Source organism: Crinia signifera, chromosome 1, assembly GCF_055691185.1.
Source record: "Crinia signifera chromosome 1, ASM5569118v1, whole genome shotgun sequence".
Classification (NCBI taxonomy): domain Eukaryota; kingdom Metazoa; phylum Chordata; class Amphibia; order Anura; family Myobatrachidae; genus Crinia; species Crinia signifera.
Window position 1 is genome coordinate 428,458,311 of NC_139217.1, and position 27,231 is coordinate 428,485,541.

A 27,231-nucleotide genomic window follows, 5' to 3' on the forward strand; every position below is an offset into this window, starting at 1 on the left:
AATGAAGAAAAGCGAAGGCAGGGAAGAAAGAAAACAGACCGTATACAGTCATTTCTAAGAGCACAAGCTGACCTAACACTTCCATTAAATGTGTATACTCATTTAGGTTTTAAACCTTCTCCATTAAGCTATATTGAAGAGCAAATGCTCAATAAATGAATGCAACTATGTTTATGTTAAAAGCCCGTTTCCTGCAGCCTGTAATTAGGGACATTCGGTACAAAGCTAGTACTTTTACTGACAAGCTTCTGCAAATGGAAAGATGGATACGCATTCATACAAGTGGATGCCTTGCTTCATATTTAACCTTAACACTCTCCTCATTAATGCTTTGTCTAACGTGCTCCATAAAAAGACACGGTACTGCTCCACCGAAGTAAAATAAAAAAAAACATTAAAAAAAAAAAACATAAAAAAAAAACAACTGCCATGCTTTTCAGAAAAGCAGATTCATTATTAGCAGCTAATGTATTGGCATAAAGGAAAGTAACATCCTATCAGACAAGGCACACATCCAATCTGCCTCCCCAGCCCCCTCCCACTTTAACTCGTGCTGTTTTATTGTTATGGGCAATTTGTACCACTCAGCATGACAGTGTAAACTGAATTAAGATTAATTTACATGCAAAAGAACACTTAGGAGACCAGCATGGTAAGCAAATGTATTGTCTCGATTGCTGAGGTGGAAAAGAACCTGGCGAGGAAAAAAAAAAGGAAAAAAAAGCTGCTGTAATTAAGGGGCATCAGATATGATTGCTAGAGGTAGTTAAGGGCCAGAGAATAGTATACGTCCAACTAGTTAGAGAATTAGCATCTTGCTTGCAGGGGACTTATAAGAAAGATTCATAAATCTTAATAAGGCAAAGTAAACACCTTCGCTGGAACTTTCAAGTGACTTTTTTTTCCAAAATGAAAATTTATAAAACAGAATCACTGTAAAAAAAAAGTGTGTATAAGGAACTTTCATTTCACTTCTGTAATAACTGCTGGACAGAATCCTGGCCGGCTACTATGCAGGGAGATGAAGATTTAGCCCACATTTAAAATTTCCAAAACTCAAGCAGCTATTACTCAGCGGAAAAAATGTGCAGCGTACTGTACTACATTGTTATGTGTTGCAGATATAGCTTATAAAGAAGAAACCACGCACAACAACATGAAAACCTGTATATGCAAAAATATTACCGTAATATCACTTTTCCACTGGTCTTAAAAATTCTCCGTTTTTGCACTGGAACACCCACCGACCCAGGATTTTTGTCAGTGCAAATGTGACCAGGTAAAACGCTGATTCTTACCCGGGAATCAAGCAGGGTTTTTAGCGGGTTTTTCGAACCGGGCAAGGGAAGGCTGTGATTGCGCAGATGCCTCCTGCTGCCCGCTATTGGTCGTCCCACCCCCCCGCCGGTGTCAATTCAATCATTGCTGACCAGCCCGTTCCCTCAGAAACAGAGAAAACCCAAAAATCTAAAACACGGACTACAATACAGCACTTTGCATGTGGAGCAACAGAAAACAACAGTCCCGCCTGGGCAGAAAACAACATGGAAAAACAGAATGTTGGCATGAGAGAATAAAACCTTTCCTGGAATCAAAAGGTTATGTTATCTGTTCTGTCTATAGCACTCATGTATTATAAGCAACATATCCAATAAAAGGACTGGATTCAACAGGTTATATTGTTGCATATGATTATAATATGTGGGATGTTGAAGTAGTAAAACATTGATGCTAGCACCTCCATAGAGTGATGACAAATAAATTATATCCAAAAGTGCAAGCAGTCGCAAGCCAAGTAAGCCCCTAAAGCAGGCATGTCCAAATTGTGGACCTCCAGCTGTTGTGAAACTACACATTCCAGCATGCCTTGCCATAGATTTAGCAGGGCCATAGTTTGGATATGCCTGCCCTAAAGGGAGAGAACAACTAGCCCAATATGATCCAAATCCATCACATTGATACAAATGTAAAAAATAAAAAATCAGCACAACCTATTGGACTAAAATATTACCGTCCACAGAGAGCACAGTGCCACACAAACACATACAATGACGTTTGCAATGCGTTTTTTTAAAACACATCTTTAATGTATTATGTTGGTGTAGGTATTGCTAGACTTTAATTATACTGTTGAGTGCTGCACCCAGCTCCTAATGGGGAAAAAACGGTCAACTGAATTGAGAAAGACTGAAATAGAACAAGAAGTGTCCAAAACAACAAATATATAATGTTTGCAATATAAAGCAAATGCAATCATAAGGAATACCAGCAGCGGGGGGTCTATAAGGACTGATACATATGTATGCAGCATATTAACTTTTTACATATCCGTGGAAAGACTCTAAAGCGGTACTTATTACAGAGGACTTGGAGTGCAATATACCTCTTTGAGAAAGTGATACAATTTTTCGGGAAAACCTGTACAGGTCATTATAGTACACTATTATATTACACAGTAAAAGCTAAAGGCATACAGATGCAAATGTGTACAGGCACATGGTATAACTGATACAGGCATTTCTATCTTGTATGTGTTTCACATGTGATACAAAAACACTTTGCATGGGGTATACGGTCATTTTGTCTACAGCAAGTTGGTCACCAAGCATTGGGTTGACACCATTAGGTCAACAGGGCATTAGGTCGACACAAGCATTAGGTCGACCTTTTGACTGTTGACCTAATGCTTGTGTCGACCTATTGACCTTTCCACCTAAAGCCATGTCGACCTAGAACCATGTCGACCTTGACCCATGTTGACCTAATGCTTTGTGACCAACTTGCTGTAGACCAAATTATCCCATTCCTTGCATAGCTGCAATGCCAATGTACTGTATACACTGCATATGGTGGTCAGATTAGTACGTTAATATATCATGTTATCATGCTAACTAGGCCAGTTAGAATGGACATCACTGCCACCACCATACTAAAAGGTGCCCCCACACTAGAAAGATCTGCGATCTTAAGATGTGCGCATAAATTGGCCTTGAAATCTTTTGTTCGTCCTGGGCAAAATATTTCAGGCAAGCGCACATCTTCACCAAGGATTTCTCTCAAGATCCGATGTGCGTTCTTATGGATCTTTTGCTCAATCTTCTGACATTTCATGCAGCATGTAAGATCAGAACATTCTGCAAATGATACGCGAAAGCGCGCATTCGACCGATATCGGCCAATTTTCGGTAAAAATTGGCTGATTTTTCAGCGATCGGTTGGAAATCGGCAAAAAAAATCGTTCTAGTGTGTGGGCAATTTAATGAGCATGCTTACTAAAGGTCAATTTTAAATGATCTGTAAAATCAAGGTTGTGTTTCAGGGTCGAAAATAATGTAAACGTTTCCTAACATTTAAAAATCGACTTAAAAATCCTGTGTTTTATCCCTTGAAACACAACATCGATTTAAATCTATTAAAATCAACATTTTGTAAATGTACAGATGTGTCCTACTATAGCCTTGTAGCGCTTCCATCCATTTTCAGCTGCGGTATAGCGCATCTGTACCGATAAGTCTCAGGGGTGAAAGCTCTGGCTTGTGGGGGATGTTGAAGAGAATATTTCCACATACTTGTACTATTTAACACAATAGGACAGGGGTTCCCAATCTTTTTTGAATCATGGCACCCTATAAGTATAAGATTTTTTTCACGGCACCCCTAGGCCAATTATTTTTAAATTAGATAGGGTTTATATGCGATTATTAGGGTCAGTTATGTGGTAAATTGCAGGATTTGCTTTTGTTTGTACACATTTTATGATTGGCAGCAACCAGCACTGGTTTTGCTTAAAAATAATTAAACATTAATAATTTGAGTTAGTCCTGGACCACCAACCAAGGGCACCCCTGTATGTGTCCCGAGGCACCCCAGGGAGCCACGGCGCACAGTTTGGGAACCACAGCAATAGGAGCTTACACAGTTGCGCCAGGTCCCCTTGAAGTTACTTTGCCACATTCTAATCAAGCAGTAAAATAATAAAGTTCAACAAACCGACAAAACACAATTGTTCTTGAATGGGGCGGTACATATTCACATATGTGTCCTTTTAGCAGTGTAGCTCCTCACTAGCTACTGTATACATATTAAAGAAACACTGATCACTTTACAGGTAACATATCCAGCTGCTGTGGCGCCCCAGCTCCCAGCATGCCCTACTCAACAGCAGCTAAAGCAAGGCTAAGGCTCCATCTTCTGACCCACTGCAGTCACACTCACCAGCCATTCTCTCATGGAAAAGGCAGCAGAACTCACCTTTACTTGCAGAGCAGCTGGTAAGCGGCAAAGGAGGCTTTAGCCAGCAGAAAGTAAAAATATCAAGAGAGAAGGGGCATCAATATTATATGTTAGCAGGGGATAGAGAACTGTCCAATATTACTGGAAGTAATCATCCAAACACTCAAGTGGAGGACAATGGTTAACTAGATAACATTAATGTTCAGTAACATAATGATGCCATTACATGAATATCACATGGTATACGGTCATTAGGTAGACACTATTAAGGCAGATATACATTGGGTCGACCACTGAAGGTCGACTGGCCTTAGGTTGACACAGATAAAAGGTCGACATGCCTAAGAGCAACAGGGTCAAAAGGTCAATACAAGCATTAGGTAGACGTTGGGAAGGCTGACAAGGTGTTTTATTAAAACTGGCATGTGCCGACAGGCAGTATTTCATGCCCTAACATCCTCTAGGGTGTGAAGGGAGAATGTAATAGTGGGAGGGGACGCGTTGCACCAATACAGTGTCCATGTCGACATTCGGAACAAAAAACGTGAAAAAACCCATGTGGACCTTTTGACTGTCGACCTTCCCAATTTCAACATAATGCTTGTATCGACCCTTTGACCCTAGTCATGTCGACATTTTGCCTGTCGACCTAAGGCCAGCCGACCTTCAGTGGACAACCTAATGTATGTCGACCTTAATTTGGTCGACGCAATGAACCATACCCAATCACATGACCTAGTATGCTGTACATTAAAACGGGGAACTTTTAGAAACATTATATCCCCATGCACACTAAAATTTGCAGATCAATGGAAAGTGTATGTAAATCCACCCCCATATTTTCCTAGCAGAAAACGCTAAGTGTTGCTACATAAAAGTGAGGGGGTATTCAATCCCAGGCAAACTTTTCGTCAGGTGATAAATCTGCAATTTTACTTTATTCAATCCCTGTGACAATGTTTTGCCTGGGTGAAAAATCTAGCATCTGCAAAAAAACACGAAATCAGCGAAATTACTGCAAATTCACATGGTTTTGTCAAATTTGCAGCTATTTTTTTCAACCGTGCCAATTCGCCCCCCCAAAAAAGGGAAATGGCAGGGGCAAAAATGTACTCAAAAATGGGCGTGATTTAATATCTGGTGAAAAACTCCACCTGGTGAAAAACTCGGCCAATATTGAATACGCCCCATAATGTTATTTAAGTTGATACTTAAAACATGGACTACAAATTAATTCAGTGCAACTTTGAAAGAACTAAGAATTACCCTTCCAGCAGCAATATGATAAATGCTGTCTGAACCCTAATCTTATTTGTATTTTCAGCCTGCTTGACTGCACTCGGCAGGAGGGAACGCGGGACATTGAAGGGGGCGTGGCTGAGAGATAAGTCCGGGAGCTTGACAATCCACGGCCGTTCTCGTCACAATGGGCTGACTGCTTCTAAAGTCGTGTCCATTCAGCCGAGATCCCTGTTTAATTTTGTCGGGAAAGGCAGCATTTAATAGGCACCCGCCGCTATTTGAATACCCCCCTTAGACTCAACTTAAGATCACTGCTGTCTAATTTCTTTAAACAAATTAGTTTAGACTAAATACTACAAACAGATTTGTGAGTATACAAACATTACATTTACACTTTAAATGAGCTTTTATGTTGCTGTTTAGGTGGTAATGGTTTGTTGGACGTTAAGTATAAGATCTGGAAAAAGACCATAGCACTTACCTTGTTCTTTCTTAAAGTCTGTTTCCGACATGGTTACTGGTAGGAGAAGTTCTCCTGGTGGCGGGTGAATCCCAACAGGAAAATGGTCATCTTTAGTGCTTAAAAAAAGGGGAAATAAATGTTAATCATGCAAATCATGGAGGCTTTATACAAGAACACTAGCACTTAACTCCAGTGCAATATTGGAAATGAGACTCCTGTTCAAATAATATCTAAGATATCAACCAAAATTTAAGATGTGAATTCACTACATGAGCTGCGAACAATGTACAGTATAGGTGTGTCCGATTCTGTGTATATCTGAATCGTTGCCCTTAAATACATGTAACACAGATAAACAGCTTGTGGCAAGCTATATTGCTTACTATTCTGCTTTAGTGAGCTACTATGATAGTTCGGTTGTCTGTGAGCCCATGGGGGGAACTCAGTTGGCTGCGAAAACCCATTTTTGTGGTAAAAAGGGGCATTTATTGTGACACGTGATAAGCTGCTATTCAATTACCAAGATACATTTTCAGCGATAATAGGTTTAATTTGCACTTTATTGACCATCAGGAAGTTCGAGGCAGTTCAAGGGAAATCTCTGAGAACATCACGTTTGCATGGTCATCTAATGTGTACGCAACTTTACAGAAAATTCCGTTTAACCACTCCTGAGCAGGTGATAAGCTTTGGGAATATCCCTACATAAAAATTTTTAAAATGTTGGTATTTGGGTCTGAACTGCTGGGACACAGCTGGGAAGTTTTTTTTTAATTGGCCAAGGATGACGTCATTTTTACTGTCAAAAATTGCTAAATTATGGAAATTGTAGTACAAAGTATGTAACGGGTTGTCGTTTAAAAAAAAAAAAAGTGGTTTCAAATTATTGAAATATATACTTATACCCATTTTAAATTTACCCTCAATTTGAGCCCTCATTTACCTATAAAAACATTTTTATATTTTTTTAAACTTTTTTTTTTTTTAAAGAAGAATGCATATACGCTGTTTGATGCAATGTAAGTACCAAGTGTTATTTTTATTATGACCACTAATAGACATCTGTTCTGTTTTCTTATATTAGTTTGGAATTTCGTGTGTTTGTGTGTGTGTGTGTGTGTGTGTGTGTGTGGTAGAAGGGGGGGGGGGGTTGGCAGATTTCCTCCTTTTCTCATACACAATCCGTCAAAAGTTATAGTAAGTTATCGCAGCTAACTGAATTCCCCTCCCTCCAAAAATCCATGAATGCATTGTACTCTAAAAACGCTGCAATGGTTAAACAAATTGCAGAGAAAAAGCAAGTGTACAGCTGCCCATACACACCCCGATGCGGGCGTGTGTTGCGGGCTTAAATAGCACATATCACATCAAATTGCATTGCCTGTGCATGCAATGCAATGAGAACTAAGTACAAAAAGTATGTGCAAGCACATACTTTTTGTACTGTGCAATGAGGTGCCGCGGGAGCGCGCACCTCAAAGCACACATCGGGACAGCCCGCATCGCAGCGTGTATGGGCTGCTTTATAGTAATAACTGCTATTCTATCTCACATCTCAGTTACTGTATATAGAAAACGGCTACATATTAAGTAAACTGTGGTCTCCAACATGAGGGGGGTATCCAATTAGATGCTGCCTAGGCGCTGTGCAGCTTGGCGGGTATATGTTCCCTGTGTGCCATTATACTGTCCTTGCTTATATTGTCACCTACCTGGCTGCTGCAGCGACCAGTGGCGCCGCTGATGGCTGCCTAGGCGCTGTGCAGCTTGGCGGGTATATGTTCTCTGTGTGATACTGTACTGTCCCTGCTTATATTGTCACCTACCTGGCTGCTGCAGCGACCAGTGGCGCCGCTGATGGCTGCCTAGGCGCTGTGCAGCTTGGCGAGTATATGTTCTCTGTGTGATACTGTACTGTCCCTGCTTATATTGTCACCTACCTGGCTGCTGCAGCGACCAGTGGCGCCGCTGATGGCTGCCTAGGCGCTGTGCAGCTTGGCGGGTATATGTTCTCTGTGTGATACTGTACTGTCCCTGCTTATATTGTCACCTACCTGGCTGCTGCAGCGACCAGTGGCGCCGCTGATGGCTGCCTAGGCGCTGTGCAGCTTGGCGGGTATATGTTCTCTGTGTGATACTGTACTGTCGCTGCTTATATTGTCTCCTACCTGGCTGCTGCAGCGACCAGTGGCGCCGCTGATGGCTGCCTAGGCGCTGTGCTGCTCGGCGGGTATATGTTCTCTGTGTGATACTGTACTGACCCTGCTTATACAGCTGTGCTGCTCGGCGGGCATGTGTTGCCAGCATGAAATGTGTCAATGTAACTTATGTAATGCCTCCCCCCTTCATCCCTGCTTGATGCTGCACTGTATATCCACAACAAATTCCGAGTGTGCGCAAGCACACATGGCCAAATAAAGTTGATTCTGATGCCAAATAAATAATAGTTTTATAGAGGTTTCTCAGATTGCAACTCAATTGCCCACAGAAAATGACCACAGGTAACTGGGTAACATCCAAAGTGGATATATAGGTATTTTTTTCTGTAGAAGCACCCAATAGGCCAGGCCCTGTGTTAGGCACAACTATTTCAGATATTATACAATTGAGTGCCAGTAAGCAAAGCCACGCAAAATACTTTTAGTAAGGGCTAGGGTTATCAAAGCGTGGAGAGGAATAAAGTATTAAACAATCCGCTTCTAACTGCCATGCTACAGGCTGTGCTTGAAAAATGACAAGGTTGGTTGGTACTTTGTCACTCTACATTTCTCCCCGCTTTGATAAATCACCCCTTAAGCATGACCTTTTCATGTTGCACCCAACTTCTCCAACAATTGCAGAGATCTGGCCACATCTTAAAATGCAAATTCAGGCAAGGCACCTCAGCGAGCACCCACAACCTTTTAGGGCTGACAATGCATAGAATAAACTGGTAATCTCCCAATAAGATATGTATTTTTCCAATTATCAGATGTCTGGATACTGAACTTTAAGGTTGACGAAAGAACCACAAAACACCCAACAGCACCCAAAATAACTGCAGAAATTCAATATCAATTACAAGCAAAGCATAAATCAGTATAAATAATACAATGATTGATACTGGTGAGTCCAGACAGACAATAAAATCAATGCCACACACCGCACAAAGTATAGGCCTACGTGGACTACTGTCAAAAATTAATTCTTGATACTCCTCTGGGAAGCATTTTAGTAAGCAGAATACAATGACTTGTAATTGGAAATCAATTGATTAATGTCCATGATATTTAAAAAGAACATTTACAATAGGTCACTGATGAGCTTTAAGTTTTTGTGATGGAGAATGTGAAGTTCAGTAAGCATGCAATGGCTGATAACAATGTAAGATGCTTTATTACCGGCCCTCCATCTGATGCATAACCTTATTCACCAGATTTCCCTAAAAACTAATTGTTATAAATACATACTAAGCTATAATATTATTAGACAATGTTTATCTGCCTCAAGATTAAAATGTATTTGCATTATTAATATAGCCAACAACTAACATTCACACAAACGGTCTGCTTTGAATTATGACATAATATAGCGCAGTCCGAACAAAAACATATGAGGGTAGGACAGTAATGCTAGGGCACACACCAGAACAATATAGGTCGTGAGCAGACCATAAGACACGATCAGTATACGATCCAATCCCGATCTGTACCCAGTTTAAGGGATCCTTTTCAAATCCTAAGTGCTGCAGGTGGTCTCCAGCAGATTCTGGAGCCCCCCCCCCCCCCAAAGCCCCCCATCCCATCCACCAATTTTCGTAAAAGTCCACTTTGCCAGGTGTATTTTTATTTATTTACAGTTTCTTATATAGTGCAGCATATTCCGTTGCGCTTTACAATTGTTGACAGTGATAAAACAAACTGGGTAACAACAAACAGACTTGGAGGTAAGAGGGCCCTGCTGCAAGCTTACAAGCTATAGGGACATAGGAGGGAAACACAAAGACAGGCACCAGTATTAGCATAGCAGTACCACCAAGATGCAAGTCCAGAAGGGAAGCTACATAAGTGCCTCCGAGAGTTATGCATGTGATACTTAAATATGATCGGCTTGCCTGAAGAGGGGAGTTTTCAGGGAACGCTTGAAAGTTTGGAGGCTAGTGGAGTCTCTTATTGTACACGGAAGGGCATTCCATAGGGTGGGGGCAGCCCGATGAAAGTCCTGTAATAGTGAATAGGAGCAAGTGATCCATGCAGAAGAGAGACGCAGATCTTGTGCAGAGCGGAGTGGTTGAGTTGAGAGATATTTAGAGATAAGTAAAGAGATCTATACTGTAGTAGTATGGTTAATAGCTTTATATGTGAGTAGAAGTATTTTACAGTGAATATGGTAAAATACCAGCAACCAATGGAGAGACTGGCAGAGCGGATCAGCAGGCGATGACCGTCTTGCTAGGAAGATCAGCCTAGCAGCAGCATTTAGAATGGATTGAAGTGGCGAGAGTCTGTTCTTGGGAAGACCAATTAAGAGACTATTGCAATAGTCAATACAGGATATCATGAGTGCATGCATAAGGGATTTAGTAGTGTCTAAGATAGGGTTGTATTTTGGAAATATTTTTTAGATGCATGTAACATGATTTGGAGACAGATTGAATGTGGGGAACAAAGGACCGTTCAGAAACGAGGCAACGAGCTTGTGGGGTAGGGTAGATTGTCGAGTCGTCAACAGTTATGGAGAGATCAGAATGGTAACTGTTATTGGCTGGTGGGAATATACTTAATTCTGTTTTGGAAACATCCAAGATGAGATAGCAGAGAAGCATTCAGAAACTCAGCCCAAAACCAATGGTGACAACTCTGGGGTTGATAGATAGATTTGAGTATCGTCCGCATACAAGTGCTATTGAAATCCAAAAGTGCTAAATAGTTTGCCAAGAGATGAGGTATAGATTGAGAAAAGCAGAGGGCCTAAAACTGAGCCTTGCGGAACTCCGACTGACAGAGGCGGCAGTGAAGAGGAGGTAGAGTCAGAGAAGAGAACATTGAAAGAGCGAACAGATAGGTAAGATGAGAACCAGGAGAGGGTTGTTTCATTAAGACCTAGGGAGTGTAGTGTTTGAATAAGAAGAGTGTGATCAACATTGTCAAACGCAGCAGAAAGATCTAGAAGAATGAGTAGTGAGTTATGGCCTATGGATTTAGCAGTGACCAGATCATTCACCACTTTAGTCATTGCTGTCTCAGTGGAGTGTTGGGAACGTAACCTGACTGAAGTGGGTCTAATAGGGTGTGAGAGTTAAGAAAGTGTGTGAGGCAAGAGTAGACTAGTCTCTCGAGTAGCTTGGAGAGGCATGGGAGCTGAGAGATAGGACGGAGAGAGAGAGAGAGGGAGAGAGAGAGAGTTTTCAGAATGGGAGTGGTCACTGCATGTTTGAAGAGATAAGGAAAAGTACCAATAGCAAGAGATATTGCAGATTCTATTTAAAGTTAGGATAAGCACAGGAGATAGAGATTTAATGACTTGAGCAGGTATAGGATGAAGAGGAGAGGTAGTGTAGTAGGATGATAAGGAGTGTGTGGATACTTTTTTTCAGTTGAGGGCTCAAATGAAGAGAAATTGCCAGAGGGTTCAGGTGGAGAAGTAAGTAGGTTAGAGGCTGCAGAAGAGCATACCATTTCATCTCGGATGTTAGTAATCTTGTCCTTAAAGTTGGAGACAAATTCTGGTGCACTGATGGTAGCTGGTGGGGGAGGGTAAAGAAAAGACTTAAAGGTGTTAAAAAGTCACTTTGTGTTGGTGGCATGAGAAGAGATGAGAGATTGGAAGTATGTTTGTTTGGCAGTGTCCAAAGCATTGCAGGAGTGGTAGATAGTCTTATATGTGAGGAAATAACTCAGATTACGAGATTTACTCCATTGATTTTCTACTTTACGTGACTAATTTCATAGTTGTCTTGTAATTTTGGAGTGCCACGGTTGGCATCTAAGCCTGCGTGGAGTGTAATGGGAATCTGGAGCCACTGGGCTGTTTCAAGAGTCTGGTACCGGTGAGAAACAGCAGAGTTAGGAGAGATAAATGTAGAAATTGGTGAGAGCTGTTGTGGCAGAGAGGTGGAGAATTAATAGCATTAGTATTTCTGTGGGTTAGAGTAGGCTTGCATGATTTCAGTGTCAGTGAGCTTGGGGTAATGGAGGAGAGCGAGAGGGTAATGACATTGTGATCAGAGAGAGGGAAGGGAGTGTAAAACTGTGTACACACACGGTCATTTACCGCTGGCAATATGGTCGCTGAGCGACCATATTGCCAGCGATTGGAGTGTGCACGGCTATAAATTGCCGGATGCTCGCTCCCATTTTCAGCCCCCTAATGGTCGCTGGTCAGAGGAGCATGCTCCTCCAACCAGCGACTTCCCCTGCCTCTTCTCCCGGCAGTGTGTCATTTTCATCAGTGACCATCTCTGGTCGCTGATGAAAACGGAACACTGAGCAATATGATTGCCAGCGATCATATTGCTCCGCGAGTACGCACCTCTGGTAAAATCAGAGACTGAGCACAGCCTGGTGAAAACAAGGTCAAGGCAGTGGCCTTCTTCATGAGTAGAAGAGTGAGACCACTGGGAGAGGCCGAGAGAGGAGGTTAGAGAGCTATTTGGAAACATGCAGAGATTGTGGACCGTCAATAGCAATATTGAAGTCACCCAGGATGATGGTGGAGGCGTCAGAGGATAAGAATTGGGGGAGCCAGGCAGAGAAATTGAGGTATGGGAAGCCCAGGTGGGCAATAGTAAGTTTTATTTATGTAGCGCACTTCCTCCAACAGGACTCAAGGCACGATAGATAGCAGCAAGACGTAGAGAGAAAGGGGAAAAAATCCTAATAGAGTGAACTTCCAATGATGTGAATGTAAATTAAGGAACTGACGATAGAACAGAGTATGTGAATGATTGGGACAGTAATATACCTACCCCACAGTTACCAGGCCTGGAGGTGTGAGTGAAGTGGAAATCACCACGTGACAGTGCTGCAGACGAGGCGGAGTCTAATTGTGTGAGCCAGGTTTCTGCAATAGCCAGCGGTTGAAGTTGTTAGAGATGAAGAGGTCGTGGATGGATGTTAATTTGTTGCAAACAGAGCGTGCATTCAATTGTGCAAATTTAAGTTGCTTGGTGGATGGTGGGAGGCATGTAATATCTATGAGGTTAGCTGAATTTCTATAAGGCTTGAAACCCGTTAAATCTGAGTAGGACAGGTGGTTTGGGCCTGTGTTTGGTGATATGTCACCAGCTAATAAGATTAGAAAGCAGAGATAGATATAGGTGGATGTTTGTGTTTTTATATTGGTGGTCAGATGTGGATGTGAAAGTACAAGTTGAAAAGTAAGTAAAAAGCTCATGAGTGTTTATTAGAGGATAATAGAAGAGGCAATGTGCACAGAGTAGTGAGTGTCAGGGAGATTGTAAGATGTACTGTATGACGTTTGGTGAGAATTCCATGTAATGAAATGAGAAATAGCAGCTTGGTGAGCATCAGTGGCGGATTCAGGGGGGGGGGGGGGGGGCACCCGGGCACGTGTCCCCCCTGTCATTAATTTTGTAGCTGAGGACCAGGGCTTTCCAACGAGCCCAGCCCCGTGTCTCTAGCCTCCCGGGAACCGGATATATCGCCTGGCAAAGCTGTAACGTTTTTTTTCCCCATAGGATAATATAGGACCCGTCAATTCCGACCCCCCCCCACCCGGTTCCGGCGGCTGCCAATTCCCCCCTGGCATCGCAGAAGCTTGTGGTTGATCTCATTCCATTCCAAATCGCTGGGCCTTCAATATGATACCAGGCTGGTCCATATCGGTCAATCGGTTTCAGAGATATTGCATGTAAACCAATTTTTTTTATTTTTGAAATGTAATTTCATGGCTGTTCATGTTCTTTGAGGGCAGATTACTCTGGAACCAAACGTTCCAGTTTCACTGGACCAAAATCATTTAAAGCCCACTCAAAAGTTCTTCAATATGATATTTGTCTCATGTAAATGGGTCAGTTGGTTCCGAAGATATAGCCGGTTAAATTAGATAACTGGTTAAAGGGGGGAAGGGATGGTTTTCTGCCCCCCTCACACCAGAAAATGCAGGGACTAGGCTGGTGTAAAAGGGGCCAACCTGGGAATGCATTTTCTGGTGTGAAAGGGGTATTTTTTTTAAATTTACCGTTTACCGCGAGCATGTATTTCCCCTTGGCAATGAGCATGTAATCCCAAATGGCAACAAGCATGGAACCTCTGGCAATGAGCATGGAACCCTTGGCAATGAGCATGTAGATAAGCAGCACTTATGTAGCATAATTTTTAATAGGCATTATGGTGTTTGGCATAATACATAATGGACATAATGGTGTGTAACTTAACGTGTAATGGACATTATGGTGTAAAAGTTTAATGCGCGCCTTTGGCACACAATGTCCCTGTTTATTAAGCGTATTGTGAATTTTGGCGTAATCTGTGTGGCATTATGTGAATTCTGGCTCAATCCATGTGGCATTATGTGAATTTTGTCTCAATCCATTTGGCATTATGTGAATTTTGTCTCAATCCATGTGGCATTATGTAAATTCTGGCACAATCCGTGTGGCATTATGTGAATTTTGGCTCATTCCATTTGGCATCATGTGTAAGGGGCAAGTATAATGGAGTGTAGTATTTTGTTGCATAATGTGTAGAAGTTGTATATGGTGTTGTACACTACACTCAAGGACACGCCCCCTGTTGAGTGGCCACACCCCTTTTCTGGAGCGCGCCTTCGGCGCGCGCACAATTACATCCTTCACGCTTGTCGCCATGGTGGGCCTGCGTACTTTAACTGCCAGGGCCTATTTTTAGTCCCATTCCCACCCTCTCTCTGCCGCTCTCTTAGCATGTACACTGGCACCACTAACACTGCCCCTCCCCCACCTAAACCCTCTTTTATCATGGTGCCTCCCCTGTCATTTTATCCTGGATCCGCCCCTGGTGAGCATGATGTGATTGTGTGTACAGATGGAGCCGCTCTCATTAGAGTGGCTTCTGGCGATAGAATCACCATGTGCCCCCCCTCCCCCACCAGAATGGGGCGAGTGAGCCGATCATGCGTCCCCGTCCACCACCCCTCCGCCAGCGCTATAAATATGTTGCGCTGGCTGAGGCTGGCTCCATCTGTAGAGACAGGGTTAAGTAGAATGGATAAGTTAAGTAATGATGTGTTATAAGTATTGTATTTACCTGTCTTGATGTTGTTCAATGGCCCTTATTCAGATCTGAGCTCAGTACAAATTTGTTTGGAAAATGGGCAAAACCATGTGCACTCCAGGTGGGGTAGATGTAACATGTGAAGAGAGAGTTAGATTTGGGTGTGGTGTGTTGAAAATGAAATCTAAATTGCAGTGTAAAAATTAAGCAGTCAGTATTTTCCCTGCACAGAAGCAAAATAACTCACACAAATTTAACTCTCTCTGCACATGTTACATCTGCCCCACCTGCAGTGCACATGGTTTTGCCCATTTTCCAAACAAATTTGTACTGCAATCAGATCTGAATAAAGGCCAATGTTTTTCAATTTTTTTACCTGTTCTTTAAAAGTAATTCCTACTTTGTAATTTAGTGATAGTTACATGCCGATACCACTTCTCCCCTGTGTAAAAGTGAAGAGATGCATGGCAAATAACAGGGCCATGCCGATGTGCCACCCAATATATGAACAGTCAGCGGCATTGAGTGTTCCAACATCTGCAGCTATCGATTCCGACATATGTAGGGGTTGTTGCTTCACTCACAGCCACTGTAGTGGCTGCTGCCAGGCTCCCGGCTGCTGGGAGTTCTCGCGATAATAGTGACCTCGGACATACCCAGAGAAACCAGCCAGAAGTTGACACAGCTCATCAGAAACTAAACCTATAATGACAGCAGGTAATACATGACTATCAATGCCTCTGAAGATGAGAACCCAGGATTTGCTGTCTGGTTTTGCATTATAATAGGGTAAGTTCTAAAAACAGGAAAAAGGAGCCTTACAGGATATCACTAGTAAGAAGCATTACCTATTTCTGCTTGCACCACGAAAATAAGCAAATCTCACTTACAGTATATCCAAAAGAGAGACATAGAGCACAGAAAGCTAAGCTACAACAGGAAAGAACTAACTCTACCTCTCAATGTTCAGAAAACGAACGCAAACATCTAATAACTTGCACCATTTTTCAGTGTGCACAGAGTATGATTGTTGTAATGCTCAAAATACAATACATTCCTTGTGCATAACAAAGTAACTTAAACAATATACAAAACAGCTACGTCAGTCCTTCATTTTACATGAGAAGAATATAAAAAAAACTTCCACCAACACTCCTAGTTTCACAGATAGTTTTCCTTTTTCTCCCATGTACACTTTACGTAGTGCAGGAAACCGGCATTTGTTATGCAAAACACATAGTCAGTGATTGGCATCTAAAGTCAATTGATCTGCCCATTACCACTATCTCCCAACCCCCTGAGATTCTGCTATAAAGCTATTGATTCAAACGCTGCCGATCGGTTTCCATTTTCTGATTTTGGGCAGGCCAATTAAGAAAGTGAGTAATTGTGATTACACTGCTTCAGGATCAATTACATTTGATTCAAGACAAAGTGCTTCTACTGGAACAATGCAAAGAAAATGATTATGACGATTGATGTTTAATGTTGTATGGTTCCTGAAGAAAGTCTGAAAATAAAGCGTTTTACCATAAAACTGTAAAAATATACATATGTAAATAAATCGTCACTTTCCAAAATGAAACCATTATTAAATAACAAAAATTGATGTCAATTTGTGCAATCCCTACTAGTATAACATATAGGAGCAATACTTTCATTGAAGCCCAGCAAACACTGAAGTCAAACATACCCAGTAATAAGAATTGCCTAAAACATTTAACATTTGGAATCACTACATTTATTAACTAGTGTTCCCGCTAGGCTGTTTTAGCGGGGCGCTGCACCCTGCCCGATTTTTAAAGGGCAAAACGCGACCTGCCCCTCTGGCAGCGTCCAGCTAAAACAGCCAGTCTCCTCCTCTTATTGTGATACCAGGGAAGCCCGGCGCTTCCCCGGCAGCAGAGAGCCTTTGGTGCGGCCGGGCCCGCCCCCTTCAATGACGATGCCGGCCGGCCCCGTCCCTTTTTGTCACCACGCAGCCCGGGCACGCCCCTTTTGTGATGTCGGCGGCCTGGGACCGCCCAGAACAATGACGTCGGCGGACCCGGTCCGCCCCCTTGACGATGCCCCCGTGCAGCGGCGCCCTGCCGGCCCCGGTTCCTAGAAGGAACACTATTAACTGTTTGTTGTAAAAAAAATTAATAAAACAACCAAACTAATGAAAGGCAAAATACAGGTACAGTACATAATAAAACTTACAAAAAGCAGTATACGGGTTGGGTTAGGCTGCAGGAGGGGTTGGCAATGGACTAGGATAAGGGCTAAAGTTAAAATACTTTCTGGAAACAGTTGGTATTCCTCTGTCAGCCTATACAGTATATTGTACTGGGAGTGACATTAATGTAAGACTTAGGTCGTGCTGCTTTGTAGAGTAAAATGATTGCAATAAAATGTGCATAAATGTGTACAATACATAGCATTTACTACATGGAAAAAGGAAATGTTGTAGTTACAGCCATACATAAGGTATCACATAACTCTCAATGGGTTGGGTACAAAATCGTAGTGGTTGGGAATCAGACAGGGGGTGCCCAGCAACGCACAGTATAAGAAAAGTGTAGGGAGAACTCAAAAAAGGGCATGAGAACCACCAAATCCTATAAGTTTTTAGGAATTATACCAATGTTACAGCACATGTGTGAATGAGGAGAACGGCAAGGCTCACTTTAAGACTTCATGCAACGTATCTCCTATAGAGCACAATCTCCTATATACAAAGAACCGCAACAAGCCATCAGTTTAATGTGTTTGAGTAGGTTCTTCCAAAGAGGAGAACTGTAACAAAACAACATGGCAGCGCTACTGTAATATTAAATTCAAAATATTTTTTCATAAAGTTTTTATTGAGACATCATGGATGATCGTAACAATAGAAATGGAATACAAAATAATCAAATAATGTTTACAATCATATTTGCAGTATACTATCAACATACATAATATAAAGAAGGAATAAACATACGTTCCATAACTTAAAGCGTGCGATTTGTATTTTGCAACCTTGAAGGATACAATATTACGATTAAACAATGATCGGAGGAACCACCACTTAACTTTCCATCTTAGGTTATATGACAGGTTGGTCCCGTGCCGCCACTCTAGTTAAATGTGGTATTTTTAAGGCGGTTATGTATTCGTTGGTGGATTTGAGCGGTAGGGTAGATATGTATGAATCCCATAACACAGCCCAGGGTTCGCAAAAACGCGCTATAGCGCGTATTTTACCCCAAAACAGTCCCCGGGGACTCAGCTGTCAAAACTAAAGGGGTCCCCGAGGACGCGCTGTGCAGATTCTGTACCTGTGACTGAGACGCCGGCGTTAGCCGCTGCGAGCCAATCACTGCAGCGGCCGCCGGGACCCAATCATTGTACAGTGGCCGCCTGGCAGCCAATCACTGTACATTTTACAGGTTGCTGCCGCTGCGCACCCTAAAGCCGCGCCCTGCGATTTGAGAGTCACTGTGCGTCCCCCGGGCCGCCCCCCCGCCATGTAAGTCCAATACGCTGCTGAAAGCGCGAGGGGGACGACAGGATGGGATGCGGCTGTAACAGCCGATCTCAGCAGAGTAGGTGTCGGTGAGCGGGCTGTCAGGATGACGGGGGACTGGATGTGGCTAAAACAACTCAGAGCAGCGTGTCAGCTATTCCAGCCACATCCAGTCCCCCGCCGCGCTGATAGCCCGCTCACCTACTCTGCTGAGCAGCATGTCGCTTTTCCAGCCCTTGGGCAATGACCCCCCCTCCCCCCTCCGTGGCAAAAAGCAAAAAATGCCCCCCCTCCACTGTGGCAACGAACCTAAAATGCCAACCCCCTTCCCACCTCATGGCAACCAGCATAAAACACCCTCTACCCTGTGGCAACCAGCATAAAATGCCCCCCAGCATGTAACCCCTGCAAGGAGCATATAACCCCTAGCAACAAGCATGTAGGTAAGCAGCACTTATGTGCTATAATATATACTTGTCATAAAAGTGTGTGCTATAATGTGTACTGGGCATATCGGTGTGTTCTATAATGTGTACTGGGCATAACGGTGTGTACTGTAATGTGTACTGGGCATAACGGTGTGTACTGTAGTGTGTACTGGGCATAACAGTGTGTACTGTAGTGTGTACTGGGCATAACGGTGTGTACTGGGCATAACGGTGTGTACTGTAGTGTGTACTGGGCATAACGGTGTGTACTGTAGTGTGTACTGGGCATAACGGTGTGTACTGTAATGTGTACTAGGCATAACGGCGTGTACTGTAATGTGTACTGGGCATAACGGTGTGTACTGGGCATAACGGCGTGTACTGTAATGTGTACTGGGCATAACTGTGTGTACTGTAATGTGTACTGGGCATAACGGTGTGTGCATGTAAAAAAACATGCCCTAGATTTTTAGCGCGCGCCTTCGGCGCACACTGTCCCTTTTTTCAGGTTTATATAGTTTCTAGTGTATACTGTATGTATCTTTATGCGAGTGGGCCAATTGATACTCCCCCCCCCCGACCCACATGTGCCATGCTGGGGAGAAGGCGAGAGGAGGCTTTATTCCGTTGGGACCCAGAAAAGGTCAGGTAGGACCCCAATTTTTAGAAGTGAAGGGTCCCCGGGACCCACTTTTTTGGGTGGTTTTCGCGAACACTGCAGCCTTCGCCCAGTCCATCCGGAATAGAAAGTGTGACTTAGATAAAAATAAAGGTATTTGTGGAGGGAGACTATCCAGCCTTGAAAAATAGTTTCGGTACTTGTTTCCTAGAACGGCGCCTGCGATTTTAATTGTATCCATCGGGTCCTAAAAAATCGCATAGCATGCAACCAAATTGCATGCAATCGACGCGATTTTTACATTGGAACCAATGTAAAATGGTCCCTGAGACACGATTTTACATTGGGCCCAATGTTAAATGCCCCCCAGACCCCAATTTTCTTGTATACCCACCCTGATGGGTCAAATGCCCCCCCCCATTGTTAACGCCAACCCACGATGAATGCCAACCCGAAGCGTGGCGAGCGCAGCGGTACGCGTCCTCCAACCTTTTCATACCCCCACTATCCACGTCGGCGTGGAGTTGATCTTATATAGTGTGGCGAGCACAGCAAGCCACGCGAGGGGACGCGCATTACTTCACAGGCATTACGCGTCCGCTCGCCACGCTTCGGGCTCGCCACACTATATAAAAATCCCCCCAAAAAAGTGTGGGTATGAAAAGGTCGGAGGCCGCGTACCGCTGCGCTCGCCACGCTTCGGGTTGGCGTTCATCGTGGGGTGGCGTTAACAATGTGTGTGGGGGGGGCATTTCACATACAAATTACCCATCAGGGTGGGTATACAATAAAAAAAATCGGGTACATTGGCCCATTTAACATTGCTCCCTATGTAAATCGGGTCCATCACATTGGTTGCATTGTATGCCATTATAATGGCATACAATGGACCCGATTTTACATAGGAATTTAACATTGATTACAATGCATTCAATGTTAAATCGCGTTGGTCGCATCGCATGCCATTATAATGGCATGCGATGGACCCGGTATTTAATGGTCGGAAAAAGACTAAAAATAGCCCAAAATCGTGTCGGGTCCATCGCATACCTTAACTTAAGGTGACCCACGATGGCCACCGTACTAGGAAACAAGTACCTAGTTTTCTTTCCCACCTGCACTCAGAGCCACCAATTATTGTTTACAATCTATGGTCAGTATGAAATTTATGTCAAATCCCCCCAATATTGCCTATTCTGGGGTGAAGGGCACATGGGTTATAAGTTCTTCTTATAAGGTGCCAGAAATATTGTACAATGTCAACCCCATTAACAATGTTATACATCTGCTTTATTTTGGTGGCATTTTGGGCATAATTGACTATTCAATGTTTCAATTCAGAAACGTTTCAGAGGGGACATATAGGCATAGTGATATACAACTAGAAAAGTTCAGTGTACATACTAGAAGACAGAGTTTTGTGTGAAAACATGAGTGCTTTGTCCAAGTCTGATATGGTTACATTGGGCAAATGTTTTCGCCATTGATCAGCTATAGAAACGAATGATCTAATAGTGTAAATTCCCGACAGCCTCCACAGTGCAAAGGGGGTGAGCAGCCATGCCATCCAAAAATCACAGGTTCCGAATCAAAAGGTAAGTACAAGGAATGATAAAGATTCAATCCTGCATTATGGTGCACAATATGCCATATTCTTTTAGTGGTCCATAGTAGAGGATTCTCCTTTATACTATCTGGAACTTATTGATCATGTTGATGGAGAAGACATATTTGCAAAAAAGATTTGACCTAATGACGTATTTGTAAATACTGAACTAGTGTGCAGCCAATCTCTTCAAATGTAGTAATATAGCTGCGTGATTAGATGTTGCTACATCTACATCCGAAAGCCAATACCTCCATTTGGATGGATCAGCTTACACATAGTGATACGGACACGTTAACCTTTTCAGATTATTTTGCAAAGAATTAAGTTGGGTTTATTAGTTCTCTGCTGTTAACAGTAAAAGAAGTGTTTACAAAGGGTAAAGTAGTCTAGGTATAGCCACCATCTTCAAAAAATTAGCCTCTCTCAAATAAGAAAAAGGAAGATACTTTTATTCCTTTACATCATTTATTAAAGTGGAAATGACTCTTTTTACATTAAGGGGGGTATTCAATGTCAGGGTCACGGCAGTCGAGCTTGCAGGCGGGATTCAATGTCCCGCCTGCCGGGGAGTGAAAAGGGGGCGTGGCCGCGAGTTGCGGCCAGGAAGAGGCGAGCTACAGCCGGCAGCTCGTCACTTCCCGGCTGTTTTCGGCAGAACGAGCCCAACAGCTAGTGATGTCGGGCTCTTTCTGCCGAGATACCCTGCTCAATGCTGTTGGGGAAGACAGCATTGAATAGGGCCCGGCGGGCATCTCCCCGATGGGAGGTGCTCGCCGGAGATTGAATATCCCCCTTAGAGTATACAAATTTCCAATTTTGGGGGGGGACCTTAATCCGTAGATAAGAAATAAATGTGTTAGTCTCAATGGGAAATGGGTTGTACAATTTAAAGAATTATTCATTCTATTACGTAGCATTGCATTTGTCTTGTCAAGGTTTACACTAAAACCTAAAATGGAGCCAAATTGTTGTATCTTTTCAATAATTAGTTTAAGGGAATGTTCCGGGTTGGCTATGTATCATAAAATATAATACATAGCACATATACATTATTACTTTTATTTCCTACCTACCTATTTTAATACCCTAAGAAACAGTCCAGTCTTGGAGGGTACACAACAGGGTCACGGCTGTCAGGTCAGCTGGACAGCCATGACCCAACATTGAATACCTCCATTAGTATTACAACACAGGAACAGAGTAGAAGGTGCACCATACACCATGTAAATGTTTATACATAGTATATAAGGTCCTTGGCATAGTATTGGCCAATAGTATGAACTTGCCCACTACGTGTCAAAGTGACCTGCTCATGATCATAATGTCCGCTTTCATTATGTCAACATATTCATAATGCCGAGGTTAACATTTCTCATGTAGACCATGATGAAATTTTGACATTTCGTCCTGGTGGGCCAGCAGCGATTTAAGGTCTACGGCCAGATCCGGCAGCATATTCTGGGTCTTATTTAAAGTTCTAAGAAAATGTTTGCACCCAAGTGAAAAACCAAGGGCTAATGGGGTGAGTGGTTAGGCTAGCTGCTCACATCCGGGGAGGGTCAGTGCCCAAAACAATTTGGAAAGAAGAAGAAAAAAAAGATTAGCAGTATATAAATATTATGATCAATTGGGTATCACAAAAAAATAATTCATTTTAAACTACTGTAGTTTAAAACAAATTATTTTATGTGATACCCAATTGATCATAATATTTATATACTGAGCGCTCCACCACCATCTTCTTTCTTCAGATTTGAAGTTCCCCAGCATTCCAATAAGTATAATTCCCCTATCCTTTACAATTTGAATAATCCAAACCCCCACCCCCACCACAGACACACAGTCTAACCTTAACATCTGCCAATAGCATTCTGAGAATGCTGACAAATTGCCTGTCAACATTTTAGCAATGTTGACATAATAACTGTCAACAGTGTAATTTCGACATGCTATTCTTAACCTTGGACCACTTCCTGTCTAGCCTACAGATAGATGAAAATGCTATTGTCCAGTGTGTTGTCAAATACACTGCTGAGTCAGCTTAGAGGCAGAAGCATAGAGGAACCTGGACAATGGCTGGAGCATGGACCGTGGAACGGCAAGACTGAAATCAGAGGATCGGGTGTTTTTTGATGTTTGATACTGGTTATTTCTCGCACAGATAATAGATAAGCAAACACAGAGTTTCCAAATTCATTACGTTTTGGTTTTATCTTTGTCATTGAGATAACATTGCCCCAAATCACTAAAACTAATAGACGGCTGATGTTTGCAGGAAATCTATTTATAGTGTTGTAGGTTATTGTTGGCTGCTCAGTAATATTGATCGTCCTTGTTAGTCTAATAGGAAAATAATAAATAATTACTTTGTGATGCTAACATAAGTAATCAGTTTTTCTATATCTGATACAACGGACCTCCCTAAACATAAAGGTGATGATCTGCATAAATCAATGTGCTTGGTACAGTGCTTGTATTTATCATTGCAAACATCCTTTATTCAACACAGGAAAAGTCAAATTGTCCCATTAATAAAATAAAAGCTTGTACCAATGGGAGCACTGCATCGAAGGAAAGAACAAAATCTAAAATAAATATGCACATTTTTATGGGTGCCGGACGGGGTCCTGACAGGCATTTACCCGACGTCGAGATCCCGACTGTCAAAACACCGACATCCGGGTTCCCGACGGCCACCTTCTATTTTCCCTCGTGGGGGTCCACGACCCCCATAGAGGGAGACTAGAATAGGTGGCGAGCGTAGTGAGCCACCGTGCCTGCAGCGTGGCGAGCCCGCAAGGGGCTTAGTTGCGCTCACCATGCTGTCTGGGTCGGGCCAGTCGGGATCCCGACGTCGGGCTAATGACTGTAGGAATCCCGACTGTTGGACCCCTGTACCACACCACATTTTTATACCAAATCAGCTAAAGCAACCAACACAGCAAATGTTGTATCTCTGTACACAGGAGCTAGCTGAATACATCTTAATCTCATGATCGGGCACTAGCTTTGCTGTCTAATTGCCCTTTATAATAAAATAACCCCACAAAATAACTTTTTGATTTCACAAATCCACCCAGATCGGTTTGGTACAAAAGTCAACATTAAGAATATCGACACCAGAAGGTCAGCATATCAAATATTGCCACTTATATAATGTTAACATATACAGAACTTCGATAGTCAGTGGTTTTCCATTCAGTTGTTAAATAACAGTAACGGTAGCCTAAAACTAACCCTTAAAATCACTTGTGGATATCTGTCCAATGTCAGCAGTTTATAAATTGACGGCAATACAGCAAATAAGGAGGCTAAGTTCTAACACCGCTTTATGTAGAAATCTAAAACGGGATTTATTTTTACCTCGTTGGTGGTGGCAACACATGGATGCACAATGGGAGACAACGGAGACTCGATTTGGCTTTGAACAGGCTGAGTAATTCATTTATATTTTCATGAGTATGGGGAAGGCTTATTAAACCATAGAAGAAGCGGGTCTCAACCAGAGCGCAGCAAGACATGCGGCGACCATCCTACTCTGTTGAGGACATTTGTAGTTAGCTGCGGAACTTCCCACAAAGTGTCAAACACTCGTGGATAGGAGTTGGTGAAAAAATCCAGGTGTTTTTCACCAACTGGGCAGTCACAAACAATTGGATGGAGAACTGCAGAATGTTTTTGGAGAAAATTAAGACTGGCTGGAATTCTCTCAGAACATGAATTAATGGGGAATAAACAATAATACACATTGCACTTGGTCTGACCATATAAGCGGATAAAGTAACTTTGAATGACTGCTCCGGGCATATGCAGGGCACATAAACTCGTAACAGTTACTGACCGTCTATATGGAGTAACAGGCCACCCCTGAAAATATCCCACAAAGCCTCAGAGTTTTATAGCCCACGTCTGTCAGACATAAAAAGTCACAGGGAAGGTGAAAGTGGGTTACATGATAGATTTCCCTTATTCTAACATTAGGCAGGTGGTATCTATATGGCTGAGGATGGTGAAGTACAAATGAATGCTATGCATAGTTTAACTTGCAATGATATGATGGAACGTAGAGAGTGGGGGAGTCAAAGCTTTCTACCCCCATCTGATGTCCATGATGTCTGCACTTAATGGAGCCCACACACGCACCGATCCCGGCGTGCGTTGTGGGCTTAACTAGCACACATAGCATCGCATCGTATGCCTTGTGCATACGATGTGCATGCGATGCGATGCGATGCTATGCTAGAAAAAGCTAGTACAGCACATACTTTTTGTACTGTACGATGAGGTGCCGCGGGAGCGCGCACCCCATCGTACAGCATCGCACCGCCGGCAACGGTGCGTGTGTGGGCTCCTTAACATGAGAGCTGGAGGGAGGGTGTTACAGTGCCTACAAAGTGTTCTGGTCACCACTTCAATAAAGCCCCAATTCGGTCATCTATCCCAAATGTCATGCTTCTTGATTCATATAGAAATTCATTTTAATTAATTCTCCTTCCCTTGCTGCCTAACGTCACTGTCATTCCAGGCATATGAGACACATAAAAAACACACTCTCATGCATATACATTACTATACAGTGATTGAAAACCGGATAAATGCCAGGGGCCACATTTGGTGGCTCCCCAACAGTCATCGCTTAGACAGGCGATCAAATAAATAGACACTTACCTGTAGTAACATAAGACGTGTCACAAGCTGCTCAGACACTACAAAGGCTCCCCCGTTGCACAGTACTGATCTACAAGGGGCGATTCAGGGGTAGATTGATTAAGCTCGGTGAAGTGATAAAGTGTTTGTTTTCTATCACTGGCCAATCAGCTCCTACCTGTCATTATTCGAACCAAGCCTGTACCTTCACAGTTAGGAGCAGATTGGCCGGTGATAAAAACCAGACACTATCACTTCACCGAGCTTAATAAATCTGCCCCTCAGTTCTTGGCAATGGCCACAATATGCCTTTGGGATGGCACATGGCTAGTTACTCCTTGCCCCCTTCCCACAGAGATGTGCAGAAAAACAAAGGACGTTCAGGCAGCTGTAATAGGCTAATCAGGTGTGCAGCGATGCTCGGCCTACACCACCTAGAACCGAACTGTGCCTATGTAACAATAGGTGTGCACCACTACCGCATGCAAGGAATCTATAGAATCAAAATGCAAAGCTGATCAAGTGGCAGCAGACTGACCGTGTCGTATGATCACATCTTCATGGTGAAAACTACACATAATAGGCCTTACCCTATACATTGGCCTTCCTATGGAAAGTTTAGGCAGCAGTGATCTTAATTAACCGTAACACCTGCATTGCCCCCATAGACTATAATGGAAGTGAGCAACTTGCAAGGCTTTTTACTTCACAAAACTATGTAAATAACTGTAGTATAGTCCTAGTTGTGCAGACAATGATGGGACGTAGCGTAGAGAGGACTAATACCTGAACAATATAAGCCTTTCTATAAAGTAGTTTGTTGTTCTTTTTCTTTCATTAGCAGCCAGAAGAGAGCAGCGGACACAACAGGTCTATTTATAGCGACTTACCACAACTGAAAGCTGGCAGTCTGAGTGGAATCACAGAAGTCAATACCCATTGAGACCGTAATGGATCCCTCTGGCTCCAGAGAATCTGCAAAATAAAATGTTTTCCCCACATAAATTTACAAAGGTAAAAGAAAATCAAATAACAAATACCAGTCAGCATGCACATGCAATAAAAATGCTTGGCTTATCACATTACTGGCTGGGGAGGCCGGCTACACCAGAGACCATGCTTCTCTGTCAGAAAAACAAGTATAAATAGGAGCGTCCAAGGAGGAAGTAGCTGCAAGGCCGTGTTTACGGTGCTAAATTGGATTTCTGTTACTATAGGATTTCTTTCTTCTCTAAATAGATACAAATTTTGCTACTTTGTACACCAAGCACAAGGCTGGCATTTAAACGATATGAGATAGAAATTT

General features: G+C 42.8%; 1 protein-coding gene across 3 annotated transcripts in view; it reads right to left on the bottom strand.

Moving 5' to 3' along the window:
- The window catches only part of AP3B1 (adaptor related protein complex 3 subunit beta 1), a 224,582-nt gene that overhangs the window by 27,741 nt on the left and 169,610 nt on the right, over positions 1-27,231 (bottom strand). For 2 of the 3 annotated variants that reach the window (XM_083152189.1, XM_083152198.1), the window contains exons 24-25: positions 26,816-26,900; positions 5,957-6,054 (exon numbers count right to left, since the gene is read on the bottom strand). In XM_083152189.1, coding sequence (XP_083008315.1) covers positions 5,957-6,054; positions 26,816-26,900 — 183 coding nt within the window. Of the gene's footprint in view, positions 1-4,251; positions 4,289-5,956; positions 6,055-26,815; positions 26,901-27,231 lie in introns of all 3 variants that reach the window. The other variant, XM_083152207.1, reaches the window with a different exon arrangement.